Raw genomic sequence first — 20,362 nt, 5'->3', positions numbered from 1 at the left:
GTTATTTTATGCAACATTGAGTTATGCCTGTGATCATTTCCACTCACTGTAGAGATTTTTCTATTCTGTTTATGAAAAAGACACATTTTCTTGATGGTTCAAATGTTGTTCTGTAAGTGTGAAGCCAGCGGTACTGTAATTGCACAAACATACAGTAGCAGTGTTACAACTGCTCCAAACATGGATCAGTGTGATTCAAAATGGAGCCAACCTACCAAAACACTGCACTCTCCAAAATGCATTTTCTTTGTTTTTACAATGTGATTTTTGATATGTGTCTGTGTTTATATACAGTGTGCGTGTGTATATATACAGTATATATATATATATGTATATATATACTGCTAATACAATAATTATTTTATTCTCAGTGCAGAAAAGAAAAATGTGAATTTTTAACTTTGTCTATACACATCTAGTGTTGATAAGTAGCCTTGTACAACACAAAAGCAATGAGCTATGCCAAGGCATAGCCTTAAAATAAAGGATTTTTATGAGGAAATTATGAAACAATTATCATACAGAGTTTTTGCATAGGGAGAGGTTATACAGTATTGTATATCCTAACTTTTAATACTCACACTGTACTGGCACAAATCAAAAGTTTACATGCTGGCACACCACTGATTATACATGCGCTACCTGTACCTACCGTAAACCCTGTGGTAAATATTGGTAAATAATTTCCTTATAACTAACTAACAATTTTTGCTTTTGTTTTTATACATATTTGTGTACCATAATGAATACCAAATTTTCACTGGAAATGCAGTACTTTTACTGAGATTGTAGATTGTATTAGAGTGATAATTGTACATGCATTTCTGATTTGAGCTTCCTCCACTAGGATCATGGACTTTTTCTGAGTGTGGCCCCATTGTTTATAATGGTTACAGAAATCTAGGATAACACACCAGGTTGCCAGGTTGAGTGCAGTGGCATCCCTTCAAACAGAATTAAGCCTGATTTATGTCAGACTATGGTGTCCCGTGCCAAAAATAGCTGTAATGTGACGCATTGTAAACTTGTAGATCTGCTATTTTTGATGGAGTATAAATTAGCTTGCTCCACTTGTCTCCACTCACTTCACTCACTGTACATCAGTGCCATTTTACAAACAGAAAAAACGAAATGATATACCTGTGATGTCCTCACTTAAATATTACTCTCTCTATATACAATTTAACCACTGTCTTAGGCTATCAGAAAATAGATAATCTAAAAACTCACACTTAGCTTGTACATTTTGATTTGATTTTTGTCTACATAAAAAGAAATCATAAACAATTGGGAAAAATCTTGAAGAATTGTGAATTTTGTATTTTATTTCGGCTATAATTTAAGGCCCAAAACAGGGACACCAGGGGTAACATAGTTAATGAATACATATTTGTTCCCCTTAACATTGTCCATGTTTGCAAAAACAAATCAGAAAATCACTTGCACTGTGCAGCTTTCACATGCTGGTCCAATGTTTTGCCGTTCCTCAAAGCCCATACTGTGTACACAACAGTAACTTGTCTCACTTTTGCCTGCCTCGCCCAGAGTGGCTCTGGAAACATGTATACACTATGCTGTGAGGAAAAGGCCAGGGCATGGGTACAGTGCTCCTTTAAAGATACGTCCTGGGCCAATTGTGTCCAATGTACATAAGATGGTCGGGGTCAAGTGTATATTCAGTAAAATCCTGGGTTTTACCTCAAAGTTGTAATATGTAATCAAATGCGCCATATCGTCTGTCGGGCAGAAACCTCGTATCTCAGAGTGTCAAATTTGTACGTTTTTGCACCAAGTAAAGCCCTGCTTAATCATACAAGGCTGTCGCACAAAAGTAGTGAAAACAGCCGATCTACAAGCACACAACGCCTCGCGGTGCGAGGCGTTGTGTGCTTGTAGATCGGCTGTTTTCACTAGTTTAGTTAATTTTTAAAATGATAAATACAAAACGAACGGTCTTGGACATACAAGGTTTCCACCCAACAACGACGATATGGTCCCTTTGTTTACATTTGCACCCTCTCAGAGTTACAAATAGATCTATTAACACTGAGGATCTTACTGTGGCATGTTGTAAAAGGGACATGATCACCACTCCTGTGTCCTTACCACTGTGGTCTCCTTTGGGACATTTAGGACCTTTCTTTTCTGTATAAATGTATATTTGACTGCACCCCCAGTGAATGATGTATTGATATTCATTATTTGTAATACTGTTATTGGTCTATTTTGTAGAAAAAAGGAAAAAAGAAAAAAAATACTAAGACAAAAGAAAAGAAAAAGACTAATGAAAAGGAAAAGTTTTGTAGCAACTGTCTTAAATAAAAAAATATGAAAAAACATTGACATTCAATAGTGTCACAGATGTTTTCTGACACTAACTATTATTTCCTCCCAATCCAAACGTATATGATCCAGTTCGATCCTGGGCTCCCCCAGAGTTAATGTTGAACCCATTTTGCTCCCGATGTTGGTGCCTTGCGTGGTTTCCACTACCATCGGTGTATGAATGTGTGTGTGAATTGGTGAATGTAATGCACAATCTATGTAAAGCGCTTTGGAATGAATGCACCATTTACCATTTACCCCTTGTAGTGGAGATTAAAAAATAAATAATCATAAGTAAACTGTAAACTGTGAGAGAAGTAGAGACCATGTCATTGCATAATCGTGTTATATAAAATAGTCAATCTCTACTGGTCCTCAACAACTGCTCTTTTGAACCATCCCCATCCAATGCTCTGCAAAAGGAGTGCATATGACTCTGGTGGACAGTCTGTCAGTAAGGTCCTTGGGAAAGGCAGGGCCCAAGTTTAGGTCCAGCAATGATTGAGAGAGAAGGGTTATAAGATAACACTTTATTAATTAAACTACTAACCATTAACTGATATCACATGGTGGAGGAATGGAAAACCCTGGGGTCTCATTACTTTACTTTACTTTATTTGTTTATTTAGACGGGACAATGCATATTAATGAACACTACATGAATGCAATGTAAATAAGCCGGAATTAGCAAGAATGCTAAATTTCATCCGTAGTCCCCACATGAAGACAAAACAATACATACCAACAAACAGTAACCCTACATTAGGAGAGGGCGCCTAAGAACATACATACAAATACTATTTTTCCTGAACCAGCAATGATTGAGAGAGAAGGGTTATAAGATAACACTTTATTAATTAAACTACTAACCATTAACTGATATCACATGGTGGAGGAATGGAAAACCCTGGGGTCTCATTAACAGGTGTCATGTTAATTAAGTTATTGTCTAAATATATATTGTACACTGTTACTCAAACACAGCTATGAATTGAATAATGAAACAGTAATGCATCATTAAAAGTTGATGACAGTGCTTTCATATGCATCATTATGGGTTACAAATGTTCCTGCTAAAGGAAAGCATGTGTGTGTGTGTGTGTGTGTGTGTGTGTGTGTGTGTGTGCGTGCGTGCGTGCGTGGTGTGCGTGCATTTGTGTGTGAGGCTACAGATGCAACATTTTAGACCTCAAGAGGGAGTATAAATCATGGACTGAGCAACAAAAAGAAAGTAAAAGAGATTTATGTGGATTTCTTAAGACTTAAGATGACAACATGGACTATTGGGCCCTATCTTGCATCTTTATCTGTCTTTGCTCAGTGGACAGCAGTAACAATATCCATTTTGTTGCCCCGACACACATACTGTACACTCACAGGACACATTCTGTCAGTCTAATAGGGGCAATAAATAATACAATGTAGAATGAACATGTGATTATTGGGCTAAGTTGAGAGATGTTACAGGAGGAAGGAAGGTGAATCCTGCATCTGTCACAGATTTTCTAGTCGGACCCAACTGAAGGAAGACTCGGACGAATTGGAGTGGAAAACAAGGTTTATTTCTACTCACATGCCTAAGCTGGTAGAACAGGCTACACTCACTCATGGGAACAGGTGGGTAAAAAAACTAGATACAGGTGAATTTGTTTCAAATATTCTTATAATGTACGCACGCATGCACGCACATAAAAAACAGATACAGATACAATTTTAAATGTACATATGGGGTGAATTGTCATAACAGTTTACAACCAAGGCTGCTTTACTTAACCAAAATGTAAATTCAAACCCAAATAAAATCAACAAAGCCCCTCCCTCCCTCCCAAGAGTGCTGCCCCCAATTACAGGTGAATTCAATGGACAATCAACACAGGATAGGCTGGGACAGACACCCGGACACAGGTGAGGTGACTTAATAATAATAATCACAGGGGGTGGAGAGAACTACAAGCAGGAAAGAGAGGAAACACAAAGGGCCATACAGAGTCCAAAACTACTTTAAGGTACAGTACAGACAGAACAGAACAGAACAGAACAGAACAAGATTGACACTAAACTCTTGACAGCATAGCCAAAATATTTTCCCCATTTCTTGTATTTAGACCATGACCATGTGCTAGCTAACTACCTCAAGCCAAAAAGTCAACATTTTAACTTGGCTAGATCATGTAAGATACTACTACTAGTTTGGCAAATAAAATATTTGGGCAGTCAGATTGCCTCCTGAAGTTTTTATCAGAAGGATAAATTACGTTCTTTCTTATCAAAATATTGTGTTGAATTTGCATGCGGAAATTGCTTTATTAAATGGCACTGTACTGTAGGTTTGTTCATGCCATTAATTTATGAATAGATTAGGTCTATTCCTTTTTAGTAACACTGGCTTATAGCCACTTTTAGCCAGCCTACTTATTTGCGGTAAAGCGCAATATTGTCATACCCTCTATGCCTTTCAATGTCATTTTGCTAATGGATGTACTCAGCTGTCAAATATCACAAATGATTCAAGTAACATTTGGTCGTTGCCAGGCTTCATTCAGAGTCACTTCATTATCCTAAGGACATCGAGGACCAAAGCGACAGCCATCAGACTTCACCTTCACTGACACAATGATTACATTTTGTCTGAGGTCAAGCTGACCCACAAGTTAACACTCTTTATTGGAGGGATTGACATGAAGGTGAGTTGGAGCTGACATCTGCAATTCTGCATAGAGCAGAGGTCCTGTTTCGCCTTGCTTTTATCCAGAGCAAATTAACAGTGAGGGAGCAGGTGCGGATTAAGTGTCATGCTCAAGGGCACTTCAACAGGACATAAAGTAGTTGAGGGATTAAACCTGTGATCTCTTTCTAATGAAATATCTAGACTACTGCAGAAACTAGTAACTACAACAGTAAATTAGGATTAAAAAGGGATTTTTATGAGCTATTTGTATACATTATTTTACTTTTGTTTCTCACATGAAGCACATCAATTTGAAATGTTGAAGATGTCCCCAAATGTGAAAGCCTCTTTGCTCATAGCCTAATTTTCTGAAACAGAAACTTGCCAGGAAGCATTCGGCAATGCTAGAAATGATCTGGCCATTGTGGCAAAGTGTGCGTCACTCTACTGATGGCCTTGTCCTAGTTCTGTGCTTGGCAGGTGTTTGGTGTTTTGGGGACATTGGTGTTCATGGAAACACACATGCACTCACAGAATCACCTGCCCATACCCACGTGTGCATACGTCTAGAGTTTCTTGACCTTGTTGACAAAGGTCAATTTCTATAGGCCTACTCAAACACTAGTTTTAGCCATATTTAATGCTTTCTCATGACACTGTTACACAAACAATTGTCACTCTACATGCTCACATGGTGTTGCATGGCAATATAACTTTTTTAAATGTTCGCCTTTAACGGCATGCCCAGGTTGAAAATGGTTAAACCAATCAAACCAATTCTGGACACTGGTGCAGTGATAATAAAGTAGAGATGTTGGTGCCGTCCTTACACTACATCTTACTTCTAAAGAGCTACTGTAATGATCAGAATAGCTGTAAAGGCAAGGTTGCATTCCTGAAGGTCAAGGTGGCAGACCAATTTGTGTCATGCCTTCTATGCTACCACACAGCCTGTACAAATTATTTTTTTATTACTTGCATGCCATGCGGCAGTTAGCATTTATCATTTATTCACATAAAGGCTGCCATTTAAGGTTTTGTATTTCGTCCCCAAAGGGTGTAATCTGGCTTTATGCCCTCTCTGTCACCCTAATCATTAAGCAACACTTCCAGTCAGTCAATTATTCATGATGTCATACCGTGATGGGCCATGCATGTCAATTTCAACCAGGACTGAAGTGGCCGGGCAGCTCTGCCAGCCCAGCTCGACAAGTATTTTCTTATTCTCCTTCTAACACAACTTTTCTCGAAAGTAGTAAAATGAACAACACCGTATGTCTCTGCATACATGTCAGTCTGTCAATGAAGCTCTCCATGTTACTTATATTACTTATAAAGGAGATGAGCAAGCATGTGGCTGTGCAATTGCACCACACCAGTGTTCTGAATCAGCTTCTCCTCCAGGGCGACACTTGCAGGGCATTTCTGTATTTTTGATGGCTTCTTCTGCATGGTAAATGTGTAAGGCCTGTTGTCATAGCAACAAGGGGAAAAAAAGGAAAACAGAAACACGGCTTCTCCATCCAATAAACAGCGAAGACAGAGAAGGGCGGGGAAGGATCGTGGTGTGGTGGAATAAGATGAGCAGGGGAAGAGAGACGGAGGTGAATCCAGGAAAATAGCCTGGCAAATCTGTGCAGTAAGATTCTGTGTGGCCCTCACACAACATGTAAAATGGACATTATAGCAATGTGTGATGTTATGTTATTATTTTGTTCTATTTTAATTGTAATAATAATAGTTATTATAATAATATTATAATGACAACGATGATGATAATAATACTAGCATTTATCAAGACAAAGTTAGAATAAAATAATTGGAATAAAAATAATATCAGCTACAGCATTCCTGTATAAAATATATAATGCAGTGAGAAATAAAACAAAATGATCAAACAATAAAATGTAGACATTTTAAATTCTGTAAAGATCTTTTGATAAAAGTACATTTTAAGAAGTGATTTTCAAGAAAAGTAATCAGTAAAATCTTACAAATCAATCCTATTAAAAAACAGGCAATTCTCCTGGTTTCCGAAAAAAAAAACAAAAAAAAAAACAAGCAGCACATTTATGTCTAATTTAGCAGTCACCTGACCTTGATACGTCAAACTTTTTTTGAGAATGTACTAATGTGATCTGGGTCAACTATGAGAATGTTTCAGTTTAGTCAGAGTTCAACTGAAGATACATTTTTTACATCCAGTCTTTAATTTCTGCTAGAGAGTTAACTAAACTGGACAAGCGTATAGGTTGTTGGGCTTCACCAGAAGACATAATAGTGCACCATCTGCATATCAATGGCAGGAGATGTATGGAAAAAATGCCACTCTGGATCAGAGGCACATTAACACCAATAATGCATGCTGGTCTGGTCGATCTCGGCTGTTGCTCTGATTCTCATAGGTTGAATGGTCTTCTTGGCAACAAAGAGTTGGTTCAGCACATCAGCTGCCTAACATGGGGTTAATGAGGCATATAGGGTCATGGCTGCATGCCTATACAGTACATATGCACACAAGCAAACATAATTATACACAAATACACGCATCACAGCTTACCCCAAGCACCCCACCCCCTCCGGTTCGCTTGTCTCTATTTACCTCTGGATTAATCCCACCACCACACGCCGCGCACCCCCCCCCCCCTCTCTCTCCCTCTCTCTCTCTGTTACTCCTCCCCTCATTCCCTCAAAGCCAGCCGGCTGCTATTCGATCCAGACTGCTTGTTACATGATCTCCTGGAAAACATCGTCGTGCGTCCGTCTTTCACTGCACTCGCTGGCCAGGTCGTTGTAGCGCGCGCTTTGCTGAGAGAGAGCAAGATGCCATCACTGGGATGCTAGCAACCTCTCCTTCCCTCTCCCCTCCTGTGGTCCTCGATCCTCCCACCCCTTCTCCCTGACCGAGGTGGCTAAGCTGACCTCTTCTATCCCCCCTGCCCTGACAAACCCTCTCCCCCTTGCCCCACCCCCTCACCCCCCATCTCCCACCCAACTCTGACCCCCCCCTCAACAATGTTACCATGCATTAACTGGCTTCAGCCTTTCCTTGCCTTGCTCTCCTCTGCCTTGCTCTCCTCTGCCTTGCTCGCACGGGGTTACAACTGCCCTTCCAGCTGCCAGTGCCCCGACCACCACACCGTGGACTGCATCGGTCAAGGTCTCACCAGCCTCCCAGACCTGATCCCCCTGAACGTCCGTCGACTCCGGCTGTCCAACAACTGGATTCCCTGGATTCCCTCTGACTTCTTGGTCCTCTACAGTGATCTAGTGTACCTGGACCTGCGGAATAACTCCATCTCACGGCTAGAGCCTGGGACCTTCAGCACTTCTTCTCGGCTGGTCTACCTGGACCTAGGGGGCAACAACTTGACTGAGATCCCCTCTGGGATCTTCGGGGAGTCACGGAGCCTAATCAAACTGCGCCTGGGCAGCAACCCATACCTAAGCATGGTAGGCCAGGATGCCTTCATGGGACTGACCTCCCTGAGAGAGCTGGAGCTGGAGAGGAACGGCCTGTCGGCACTGGACGCCATGGTCCTGGAGCGCCTGCCGTCTCTTCGGACACTGCGCCTGGAGGGCAATCCCTGGATCTGCGAATGTCCTCTGGCCAAACTCTTTGTGTGGTTGTCAGAAAACCGCCACAAGCTTCCAAAGGGTAAGCCATAAGCTGCTTAGTTAAAGTTCATCGTGATAGTGCATCATTTACACTGTTTCCTGAAGTTCAAGTTCATGAACTGAAGTTCAAGTTCAGTTCACGAAAAGAAGATTAACACAACATTGATCAATTGAAAAGAAGGGAAAAAACAGATATACTAATTCAAAATCATGTGCTGTAGTTGGCTGATATGATTTGCCACAAATTATATCCATCTTTGTTGCCATTTGTCTATAAATAAAGCAAACAGCCATTGGCTGTTGAAATATTATTCAAATCTTATTCTTTCCTGTCAAATACATTGGTGTCAAACTCAAAGATTTGTTATTATCTTGCAATTAAACATACAACAAGCTCTAATTGGTCTCATACAGGTAGGTTTCAAATCAATATATCCCTAAAGTGGAAATATAATTTCTCAGAAGTCTTCAAAACAAACATTGACCAAAATCAAAGCTGTAAAAACATACATTTCAAATGCCATCTTTCTCCTCTGTGCTTTGAGTATACATATGAGCCCCCCACCCAAATAATACAACAGAGACATCCAACAACCTGCACTCTTATAATATGCATCACCGTTCAGGCCTTATCAACATTTGGATCATGTAACTTAAGGGTAAAGAGTAAAGATACCTGTAACTGCAGCTGTGTGATAATAGAGTGATAATCCTTAGACATTACGTTGAGAAACACGTGAATGTTTGTGTTCTGCCAAGCGTGGAATACTCATCTGTAGTCTTCTGCCTGCTCCTGAATTATTAACTGGAGCATACAGTTGAATAATTATGAGCATACATTATCTATTTAGAAACCGCCGTTCTGGTTGGTCTTTTTAAACATAACCAACCAACATGATGCACTGAATCCTATGTCAACAAAATACACTAATAGCCCATTCATTCTTGAGTTATTTTGCTCACCTAATAGATTTAGGGAAAACATAGCATCTCCAACTCTGTTAACTAGAAAAGGGCCCTCCTCTGAGTACAGGTCTTTTCCAGGAGTTGTGACATGATCCAAGGAATGCAGGGAAAATGTTGATTGTACGAGCAGTTATAGACCAAAAAGTAAAGCAGCCACCATGAGGAGTGTGCATGCAAAGTTTGACGGTGATAGGTCCAGCTATGTCCGTGATTAGCTTTACACAGACAGATCGATGGACACACACACAAGGACACTGGAGAAAACATAGTCTTTGCCTCCCACTGGCCTGTCGGCCTGGCGAAGACAATAATCCTACATGAACACAAATCCTAACTCTGGAGATCACGGCTGTGCAGCGCAGCAGTGAATAATTAGGTGCCTTGACGTGCTATCCTGTAATTAACAATCCAAAGAGCCCTTAACTGTGGCAGTGTTATGGTCTGATGGTTATGACTAGAGACAATGGGAAGAATGAAGCCCTATTCCTTGCAGTGTTAATGCCATGCTCTACCCACTGAATTAAGTGGGTTAAATTAAGTGAGCATGATACTGTACTGTATTGTATGGCACTTCAAAATAATTACTTCAAAGACAATGTGATAGGAGTTGACCTATCTTCATGCTGGTTTTAATCAGACAATGGTTGCTGGCGTTGTTTGAGTCCAACATTTTGAGGAAGGAAGTGTCAATGATTCACAGAGTTAACCCACATTCTGTAAACACAATCCCCTGCTGTTTGGATTACTGTCTGGTCAACGGTGAACAAGAGGTGTGCGTAATTCAGCACCGTGGCACATTTGATGCCACTGACACCATGCCATTGACACGGATTACTTGTTGTCCAGATTCCTCCCTCCCACTCCGGAAGACATCCTATCCGTCACAGACGGAAACCTGTGTTTGCACACAGAGTTAGAGATCAATGGAAATTACTTTTGCACTGTGTCATCCTATTAATCTGTTGTGGGATTGTCTCTAGACTGCTCTGCTGCCAAACAAGCTCTCGGCTCCTTCCATATGACATGCTAAAAGAGTAATAAAGAGATATGCACTACCACGTGCGTGTGAGTCGTTACAAACTCGAATGTTTGAATGTTTATGTGGAGTGCATGCGTGCACTTTTTTCTAGGCATGGGTCTGGCTGTCCATTGTGCAGCAGCAAGGAGGGCCACGTGACTGGAATTTCACCAAGCGATGAGGTCACTGAATCCCTTTTCATGTGGAAAACCCCTTCTGGTCTAATCGTGACTCACACACAAACACACACACACACGCGTGCATGTACACGTGTGTGTATTACTATTCTTGTGAGGACGGCATTTTATGAATGCCATTCAATTTCTGGTCATTTTTAACCCTATAGCTGAAAATAGCCAATCTACAGGCCCACGCTGAGACACGTTGTAAGCTTCAAAGAATATTAAATTTACTATGTATTCCTTTTACCATAAAACAACCATTTGCCTTTCCTTATGAGGACCAGGAAAATGGTCCTCACATTCCCATTTCTCAAATTCTACTATACTTGTGGGGACATCTGGCCTTCAGAAGCCAGCACGCACGCACGCACGCACGCACGCACGCACGCACACACACACACACACACACACACACACACACACACACACACACACACACACACACACACACACACACACACACACACTTGATGATGCTGATATCAACTGACTGTTAGTTACAGCAGCACCAAAGCAGGCAGGGTAAAATGGAAGTGCCTGAAACCGCCCTCCTCACTACAGTATGGAACGAGTGAAGGCTGAAAATTATCATTCATCCGTCTATGCTTTGACTGAACAATATAATAATCAGAGCCGGAGGATACGGTGGTTTTTATTTTGTTGTCTTGTGCTTTTTAGATGTAACTCAGCCTATTACATTTACTGTATACTTTCAGACTTATTATCTGAATTTTACTCTACAGGAATCAGTTTATTGCCAAGTACGAGTTTCATGCAAGGAATTGTCTAGTATAAATTAATATCACTTGCATTGCACAATAGCTGGATGGATGTAAACTGTCAAAGCTGTCACCTAGTATCTTGATATCTCCTCTACATCCGTGTGTATGATATGCATCTGTATGGCAATTGAAAGAAAAATGTCTCCATCTAATATGAAGTATGAGGTCATCATCATTATCACGTTGTTGTCTTTGATATGGTCTGATCTGAGCTCTGTGAAATTGGTCATATTCTAACTTTCATTTGTTATAATTATTTATTATATAATATCTTTTTACTTTTTTAAATATTTTGGGAAGGATTTTCTGCCTTATTGATAGTACCAGAGGAGATTGACAGGAAACACAAACAGGGAGAAAGAGACGAGGAGTGAAGAGTAAAGTGGCAGTAAAGGTCGACGGGATTGGGATTCGAACCGGCGACACACTGCATTAGAGCCATATATGTGCCTGGACCGCTAGACCAGCAGGCGAGCCCCATTCTTAAACTTTCTAACTTTTTAGTCCCTTTAACATCTGGATTAATCTTTAAATATTCCCTATTCAGGCAAATCTTAAAAGGCAAGTAACAAAACAAATAGTTGGGCAGATGCAGGAAAGGAAAGAATCTTAAAGATCAAGTCCATACACTGTAATGTGGCTCCTAAAGCCATTTTATTTATTTATGCCTCTTCAGAGGGACTTTCTCTTTTCTAGAATTAAGGCCAGAAAGTACTTATGACTGACACACTCACACCAAAAAATGTTTTTGTGGCCATTCACTCAGTTTGAAATTGAGTGAAAAAAATAAATAAAAATAAATAAAAATAAACTCACTGGAGAGAGTGCCAGTCAAAGGATTAGACATAGATTATGTGAACTGCTCTAATAAAATCCCTCAAATGTTTCCTACATTCTAGGTTGCATGCACTGCATTGTAGTTACTTACTTACTTAATCCCCTTCATCCCATGTGGGGCAAAATACTACAATATAGGGATGCATTATTAATCAGTCATCATATCGATACTGAAATAGTATATCGTTTTAGCCCCCCTTTTTTCCCCTCAAGTTTGCGTCTGCACCCAGAATCTGCATACGGTAACTGTATAACAGGTGTAAGGTAAACCCTAGACAATGGAAAGTTAATATATCGTTATCAGTCGATTTGACCATGCAGTTAATTAGTACTTCCGTACTACAATGAGCTCCTTTAATCAGGTTGCATACATGTTCTATGATGTTTCTCAATGCAAATATCTGGTCCATGCCCATCTGTTCCTGATTCCTGCCTGCTCGTGTGTGAGCAGGCAGGAAAAAACATGATGATCAACAGTTAACAAGACATAGCACGCTAGACAGTATTCTTCTGCACACACCTGGCATTAAGGGCTCAGTCTCCTTCTTTTATGACATCCTTCAGGCTTCTGTACGGTATCCAGAGATAAATCTAGGATTGATTGGGAGAGAGATTTGGACATTGCAATTTCAGAGGATGTCTGGGAGTAAATTCTGAGCAAAATTTCAGCTCTTTAAATGCCAGACACACTTTGGTTCAATTCAAAGTAGTACACAGACTAGACTACTCGAAGTCAAGGTTACACGCCATACCTAATACCCCTTGTGTGATAAATGTAAACTGGAGACAGGCACACCCATCAGTTCTGGTTCTGCCCAAAACTTTTGGTCCCTCATTTTCGATTATTTATCAAAAGCCCTTAATAAAACCATTGACCCTGATCCTCTATTGGCTATGTTTGGATCAGTTACATTTATCCTTCTATTAATTTGTCTGAAGGTCGAGCGACCTCCTTGTGCACACTGTTGGCTAAACGTCTAATACTGCAACAATGGAAATCAGAATCTAGCCCTTCATTTCAGCAATGGCTCAGAGACTTGGGTAATGTGCTCCTTATGGAGAGAATTCGGTACTCAATTATCAAAAACTTTTTTTTTACTTGGAGGCTTTCAGCTTTCAGGAATTAACCAAAAATACACAGGGAAGGAAGGCAAATGTGCACGTTATAACCACACATGGTGGTCTATTAGAGTAATGTTAACTCCATAGACACATATAAAACAGAAAAAGTACAACACTATGGCACCAACTCTTTAAGAAATCTTAAATACGCAACAACTGATTAACTTAAATAATTTAAAGTTGACCAAATTCAGTTGGGCCAATAGGATATATGAATGTGGCACTGCAACATTTTGTGAACAAGCTGAATTCTTTCTGGATGTCTGTGTGCTTCTGAACACAATTTCTAGTTCCAAAGTGTCTTAACATTGTATGAGGTTGTAAGTCATAACACAATATCTTGTCGTTTTCGCTAAAATAATGATTTTTGGGAACACAGTTATAAGTGTTATATTGATGATTGATAACCTAATCGGTAGCACTTTATATAAACTATACACTATTAAGGGCTGCCTTTGGGGATACCTTGGGGAGCACATTATGGAAGGGCAGTGATGCTGAAGGAACATAGATAGGACTGGCTGAGGGAACATAGGGCTGAGGGATCATATGGTCTAATTTGGGATGAGGGAAAATAGGACTGAGGGATAGAGTTCTCAACAGGCCTGAAAATTAAGGCCCGGCTCTAACTGGGCCTTAACTGGGCCGGCCCGAGGCCCTACCCGGCCGACTAGTTAGCGTACATTTTAGGCCCTACACGTCGGGTATGGTCGGGTTTGGAAAGAATTTAGTAATAAAATAATTACAAAATATATTTTCTCTTTTCATTGAGCCCGAGGCCCTACCCGGCCCGACTAATTAGCATACATTTTAGGCCCTAGCCGCCCTACCCTACCCTAAATGTCGGGTCGGGTTCGGGTATGGTCGAGTTCGGGCAGAATTTGAGAACTCTACTGAGGGAACATAAGGGTCCGTCTAATCTGTGATGAGGGAACATGGGGTTGAGGGAACATATAGGGTCTAATTTAGTAATTTTGGATGAGGGAACATATGGCTGAGGGAACGTAAGTCTGAGGGAACATGGGGCCTAATTTGGATAAAAAATGTGTTAGGAATTGAGGGAACATAGGACTGAGGAAACATAGGCATGACCCCGAATAGTCAACCCTATAGCCACAATAAAATGAATGGCTAGGTACAGGTTCTGTTTGAGTATAAGTAACGCCATTAAACACATATTTTCCGGGTTGGGAACAGGTTGGGTCGGCTTCTGGTCGAGTCAGGTCAAAAGAAAAAAACGACCTGCACAGTGCACATCACTAGTCTATTGTTTTTTGTTTCTCACCCCTCAGGTCTGGAGGGCATCGAGTGCACACTGCCTCAAGATGGCCGTCGAGTTCCCTTCAGCATGCTCTCTGAGGACAGTTTCCGGGAGTGCCAGTTCATCCTCTCCCTCACCGATTACCTCATCGTCATCTTCTCTGGCATCGTTGTCTTGGTGGTTGCCATCATTTCCAGCTTCTGCCTGGCCTGCACCGTGCAATGCTTCACATACTGCAGCAGGAGCAGAAAGGTAGAAGAAGAAGAAGAAGAGGAGGAAGGGAATGACTGACAGAAGAGGGGACAGTGATTTGTTTTGGAAAGGTACTCGTCGTTGCCCAGGTGTCGACCTCAGAGACTGTATGTAGGATGAGGGGCAGAAGATAATGTGTCAAAGCATTGGAGAGAGATGGCAACATAAACAGTAGCAAGGCAGGGTGTCAGCCCACATGCCAGGGCCAATCATTGCTTATCGTGTGAAATCACAGAACTTGGGTTACAGTTCTCAGTGGATTCTATCTGTGTTTTAGAAGTTCTACGTGGGTTGCAGTCAGAGCACAATAACAGAGCAGTATGCTGCTGCTTAACAGTGGGTTGATCTATCATTGGAATGGTGTCTAAGAGTGGTTTGAAAACCATACGAAATTGCATCACTGTGAAAATAAAATAAAAACTCGATGGGAAGACAACGCAATGCGACACGTTGTAAGCTTATAGATCAGCTCTTTTCTGCAAGCAACACTACCACGCTTTAGAGCTGATGTATTTAGGGCAAACAAACGTGTAAATCAAAAGAAGTAACTGTCTTCTAAAATATGTATTTAATTGTATTCACTGTCTTGTGAAAGATTATTAGGCTTTACACTGTTCAGTAGACTACTTTGTCAGTGAGGTTAGTCAGTACAGACAGAAAGAATGTGATAACTCTGTCACTCAAGACGGGCATCATAACACTGAATAGCAGATACATGTAGGAAAGTCAGCCAAAGAAGGGGAAATGTCAGACACTGCACTACTATTAAACTGCTGTAGAAGAAGAATATAATTCTTCAAGATTAAAATTGTATGGCATATTGGCATGGTACAAATGAATCCCTAAATGTTCAAATGAGAAAAATAAAAAGGTATGAAACAAAATAAATACAATTGTACAAAGTACAAAAGTAAACAAACTAAGATCAAGAACGGATACAGATACACACAATATATGAGGGAAGGCATTTAAAGTACTATTAAATGGGCTAATTTCTTTTTCACCTTCAATCTTGGCCTTTAAACACAGTATTGTGTGTGAAACAGCAGCTGCTGTTTTTCATTGGACCAATGGATTTCATTTTTGTACGATGTGCGCACTTTAACAAGGATGTACGTATGTGTCGTCTTGTCAAGATTCACTTGTCTCTTCTGTGATTTTCTTTTAGATATTGCTTTGTAACAGTATCAGCACTTCAGATAAGTCTCATAGCTGGGTGGGTTTCACCAGCATAATGTAGTCATCCTTATAGTACATCTCTGGCCTGCAGGCTTCAACATAAACCTGCCATCTCATCAGTGATAGCATCAAGAAATTGCCCGAGCAGATGTTCACCTCCTGGCATGTCTGTTGCTTGTTGCCAAATTAATAATAGCGATGATCGACTAATATGTCATCATATACAGTATATTTGGTTCTCAGTGAAGAATAGTCCAGTAACAGACAACTGCATTTATTAGACATGTTTTCGTATAAGAATCAGTGAGAGAGCAAGGATCAGGGTGCAATAGTCTATTAGCACTTGAGGCGCAGTGAACATTAGTGGATAGTGGTGGGATTAAGCTGGTGGGAAAATGCATGTCCTAATCTGATAATTGTACTGATGCATTTCTTTCCCTCAGAGTGAGCCTTCCTGGAAAATGTGAAGGCTTTGTGTACTCATGGGATTTTTTGTGGTGCAGTGACAAATGAGCACTTTAACAAGAGGACATCTTACATTTATGGAACAAAATGTGTATGAGAGGAAATCAGAAAAGATTTATAATAAACATATTTTGATTTGAAGGGTGAGTTTGTGTGTCCACTGTTATTTCGCCTACGACATGCAGCTAATCTGTAATGTGTTTGTGCAGGGGTCAGCAACCTTCTTGAAATTAAGTTCCATGTTTTCTAGATAGTCAGTGTGCCATGTCAACATACATTTTAATGACATCCCATCAAAGTACTGACCTATTTTGATTGTCAGGACATTGTTATAACGGCCATTAGACTCAGAGCAATCTCCCCGACTCCCTCCCCACAGTCCCCAGTCAAAGAAGTTCAGATTTTTAATGAATAGAATTGTGTGAAGGATGTAATTAGGTGACTTAATCTAATTGACCATGTTTAAAACTCATCTCTCACACTTCTGCCAGTGTGCCAGTGATCATCATCCCCTGCCTAAGGTTGCCTACCCCTGGTATACTGTATGCAACAATAGTCTTGTGAATAAGTATACTGAGTGTACTGAGAGCACTTTGCCGAGTTCTTCACAAGAATACATGAGATTAAGTGATGATGAGGACATGTTTCTTTTAATCACATCAGCTTAATGGAGAACTACTGTAATCTTAAATTAACATTTTCACTGTACAATATATACATTTAGTGGTACCGTATGTATTATCTTCTAAACAATGTTCTAGTTTTGTAATCCTATGAAATAACCATTGAGCAACTGCAAGGCCTGTTTCTCACTTAGCGTGTTAACCTATTTTTTTACAACACAGACGTAAGTACTGTACAGTCTGCCTGTGCTCCAGGACTGCAGTCTCCCCTTCCAGCTATCTCATCCTCCTTCTGGACCAGCCTGCAGCATCTACAGTAGGTCACATGACTACAGGCTCCTGCTCAGGATTATATACAAATTATAGTGCAATAACTTTTCATGGGTTTGAAAGATTGCCGCACCTGCAGATCTCCAGTTTAGAAAGCAATGCATGTAACGGGTCTATTCTATTGCAACATTTAATTATAGCTTTTGTTGTTACCATGTTCCTCAGCTATATCTGTCCTCTAATAGCTCCTCATTTGACATAAGAAATAAACTATTAAGACGCCCTAAGGGCGAGAGGCGAGGTCACGCTGAGACCACATGAGACTGACACAATATGTCCATATATGGGCATTCCCAGATATGGACTTATATTGATGACATCAGGGATCTCCATATATTGGCATAAAAGGGACAAGTATGGCCATATATGGAGTGTAACATGAGGCGTGACTGACTGACTGACTGACTGACATGAGGTGGAGGTTTTGAAACTAACTGCTCCCTACAGTCGCAATTACACGCTTTGGATAAGCAACAAAAAGAAAGTGTTCAGATAAAAGATGAAGAAGCGCTGCGTGGGTGGGTTGTGAATATGGCAAACTGATAACAGGTGCTCTTTGGAGAGGGTTTAGTAACTTACAAGACAAGTTCTAAGTTCATTTCCTTTCAGTGTAGGCATCACAGTGGTAAAAAGATAAGGTGTTGAACTTAAAACAGGTCCAAGGCAGCTCTCTTCAGTTTAAGTAGAACAATCTTCATTTCATAGAAAACGCAGGTGACCAACGGGTTTCAGCCGGAGGCCTTCATCAGAATACCAGTCCATTCGCCCAAAATCCTTTTCGCCTCGGGCGTCTATCCGGCGGAATGGTACACAGTCTCTGCCTGGTATTCCGTAACATAATCTCAGTAAAATGGTTAAACCTAACCTTATTCCTAACCTTAACCTTAAAACTGTCTAACCCTAAACTTATTTCTCATCTTATCCTCAGTAAAACAAATACAAGTATACAAAAACCGCCCCGCCGAGCGGTCAGCATGAAGTCTGCGGAAATAAATTAGGGCAAATGGGATTTTGGGTGAACGGACTTGTTACCCATCATCAGTGTCCACTGTTTGTAATAATGTGTTCCCTGCATCCTTTAAATGCTACAAAATGTACACAATTAATTGTTTCGATAGCAGCTTTGGTCAAGGTCAAGGGATTTTAAGAGCATCTGTTAAAGATGTAATCATTGTTAGACAAATGTAAATTCTGCCTGGTTTGGACTTTATGGTTTGGACCAAGCAATAAACGTATTGCCTGTGAAAGCATACTCCTTTGAACTACACCAAATAGAAGCAACATTCCAATGGACGAGAACATACAGAGGTCATAGTTTATACAATTTACAGTTAATAGATAAAGGAGATCCAGTGCGATATGTTAAGACCCAATATTCCGACCATCTCCCACACTTCTGCCTCACAGAGAATAGAAAAGGGCCACAGTTGAGGCTGAGGGTTAAATTCTTCCTTGTGTGAGCCTTGACATCTCACATCTAGCCTCTGGACATGACACACAAACAACGTTAATGGAGTCAGTGTCAGAGTAGACAATGCGTTCTGATGCATTGCACTGGATACAGAGAAAATGAACTATTTCCCCCCTAGCTTTTAGATAGACAGACAGACAGACAGACAGACAGACAGACAGACAGACAGACAGACTGACTGACTGACTGACTGACTGACTGACTGACTGACTGACTGACTGACTGACTGACTGACTGACTGACTGGCTGACTGACTGGTCTTAAAGAAAAACGAATTGAATTAATATTTACTCAAACAACTAAAACTGAATCATACAAAATACAGCATTCACAGGAACATTTAATAACGTGGATCACACAACAGAGACAAAGACATGGATTGACACTCTACACACCAACTAACTGTAACTTAAGAGGGGATTATTTGCTGTATTTAAAGCTTGTATGGCCGTGGAAAACAAAGCCCTTGGAACAAATGCATGGGGCTTTCTGCACACATATGATTGTGAATGCTTTGCAGAACAGGGATGTGGTGATACTGTGACACAGTTAAACAGGTTGGGGTGGGAATACCGATCATCAGCTTGCTCAAATATGTAAAGTAACTAGTATCTAGATGGTACTGTACTGGAGGAAAATGCACTGGTGCATTCAGAATTGGTGCATTTAAACCCTCACACTGCCTGTGGTCTGTTAGAGAGAGGAAGTTGTGGATCCAGTGGATTGGTGATGGTGGAACTTGGAGGTGCTGTTGTTTCTTGATTACTTTATGGGCTAGAATTTATGGAAAAAAGTCTGGCGTGTCTAGGTGTTGTGGCCAACAGTACAGGAGAGAGGCCCCTGCAGCTGTACTGTACCTCTCCTTTCCTTGTATGCAAATTGGAGGGTATCCAAGAATGGTAAGACGCATGAAAGGATGATGTTTTGGTCCAATTTCTTAAAGGTTGCGGTTTTTCAGGGCCCGACTTGGGTTTCCATCCAGCCTTATTGGTTTTGCACCTACTGCAATCATTTGGAGGTGGACAGAGCTAAAGAAAGCCGAATATGAGGATATTCCCTACACCCACTGAAATCTCCTGTCGTCACCATGGTTACATGGCGCAGGACCAATTTTTGGTTTGGAACTCGGATGCAAAGCTGCTTTTGAATTTGCAATGTCACTGTTTTTCTTCTCATTGCACAAAGCCATTCTCCCTCGCTGATTTATACTAGCCCAGTGTCGCACACCGAAAAAAGGCAAAAACAGCCAATCTACAAGCTCAC

General features: G+C 40.7%; 1 protein-coding gene and 1 long non-coding RNA gene across 2 annotated transcripts; one reads left to right on the top strand and one right to left on the bottom strand.

The window, feature by feature from the left end:
- Positions 1–3,878: 3,878 nt before the first annotated feature.
- On the bottom strand, positions 3,879–9,743 carry LOC308291124. The gene is made up of 3 exons (XR_013962311.1): positions 9,288–9,743; positions 8,476–8,641; positions 3,879–7,447 (listed from the first exon to the last, which is right to left on the bottom strand). It is a non-coding gene; the product is annotated as an uncharacterized lncRNA (long non-coding RNA).
- On the top strand, positions 7,665–16,816 carry LOC308291123 (leucine-rich repeat-containing protein 38-like). Its single transcript, XM_080733059.1, has 2 exons — positions 7,665–8,651; positions 14,811–16,816. The coding sequence occupies exons 1-2, from the start codon at positions 8,009–8,011 to the stop codon at positions 15,068–15,070; spliced, it is 903 nt and encodes a 300-aa protein (XP_080589185.1). The 5' UTR covers positions 7,665–8,008; the 3' UTR covers positions 15,071–16,816.
- Positions 16,817–20,362: the final 3,546 nt, after the last annotated feature.

Source organism: Nannobrachium achirus (assembly GCF_963921795.1).
Source record: "Nannobrachium achirus genome assembly, chromosome: 9".
NCBI classification, from domain to species: Eukaryota; Metazoa; Chordata; class Actinopteri; order Myctophiformes; family Myctophidae; genus Nannobrachium; species Nannobrachium achirus.
Note: the sequence above shows the minus strand (reverse complement) of the source record. Positions and strands in the feature narration are given on the sequence as shown.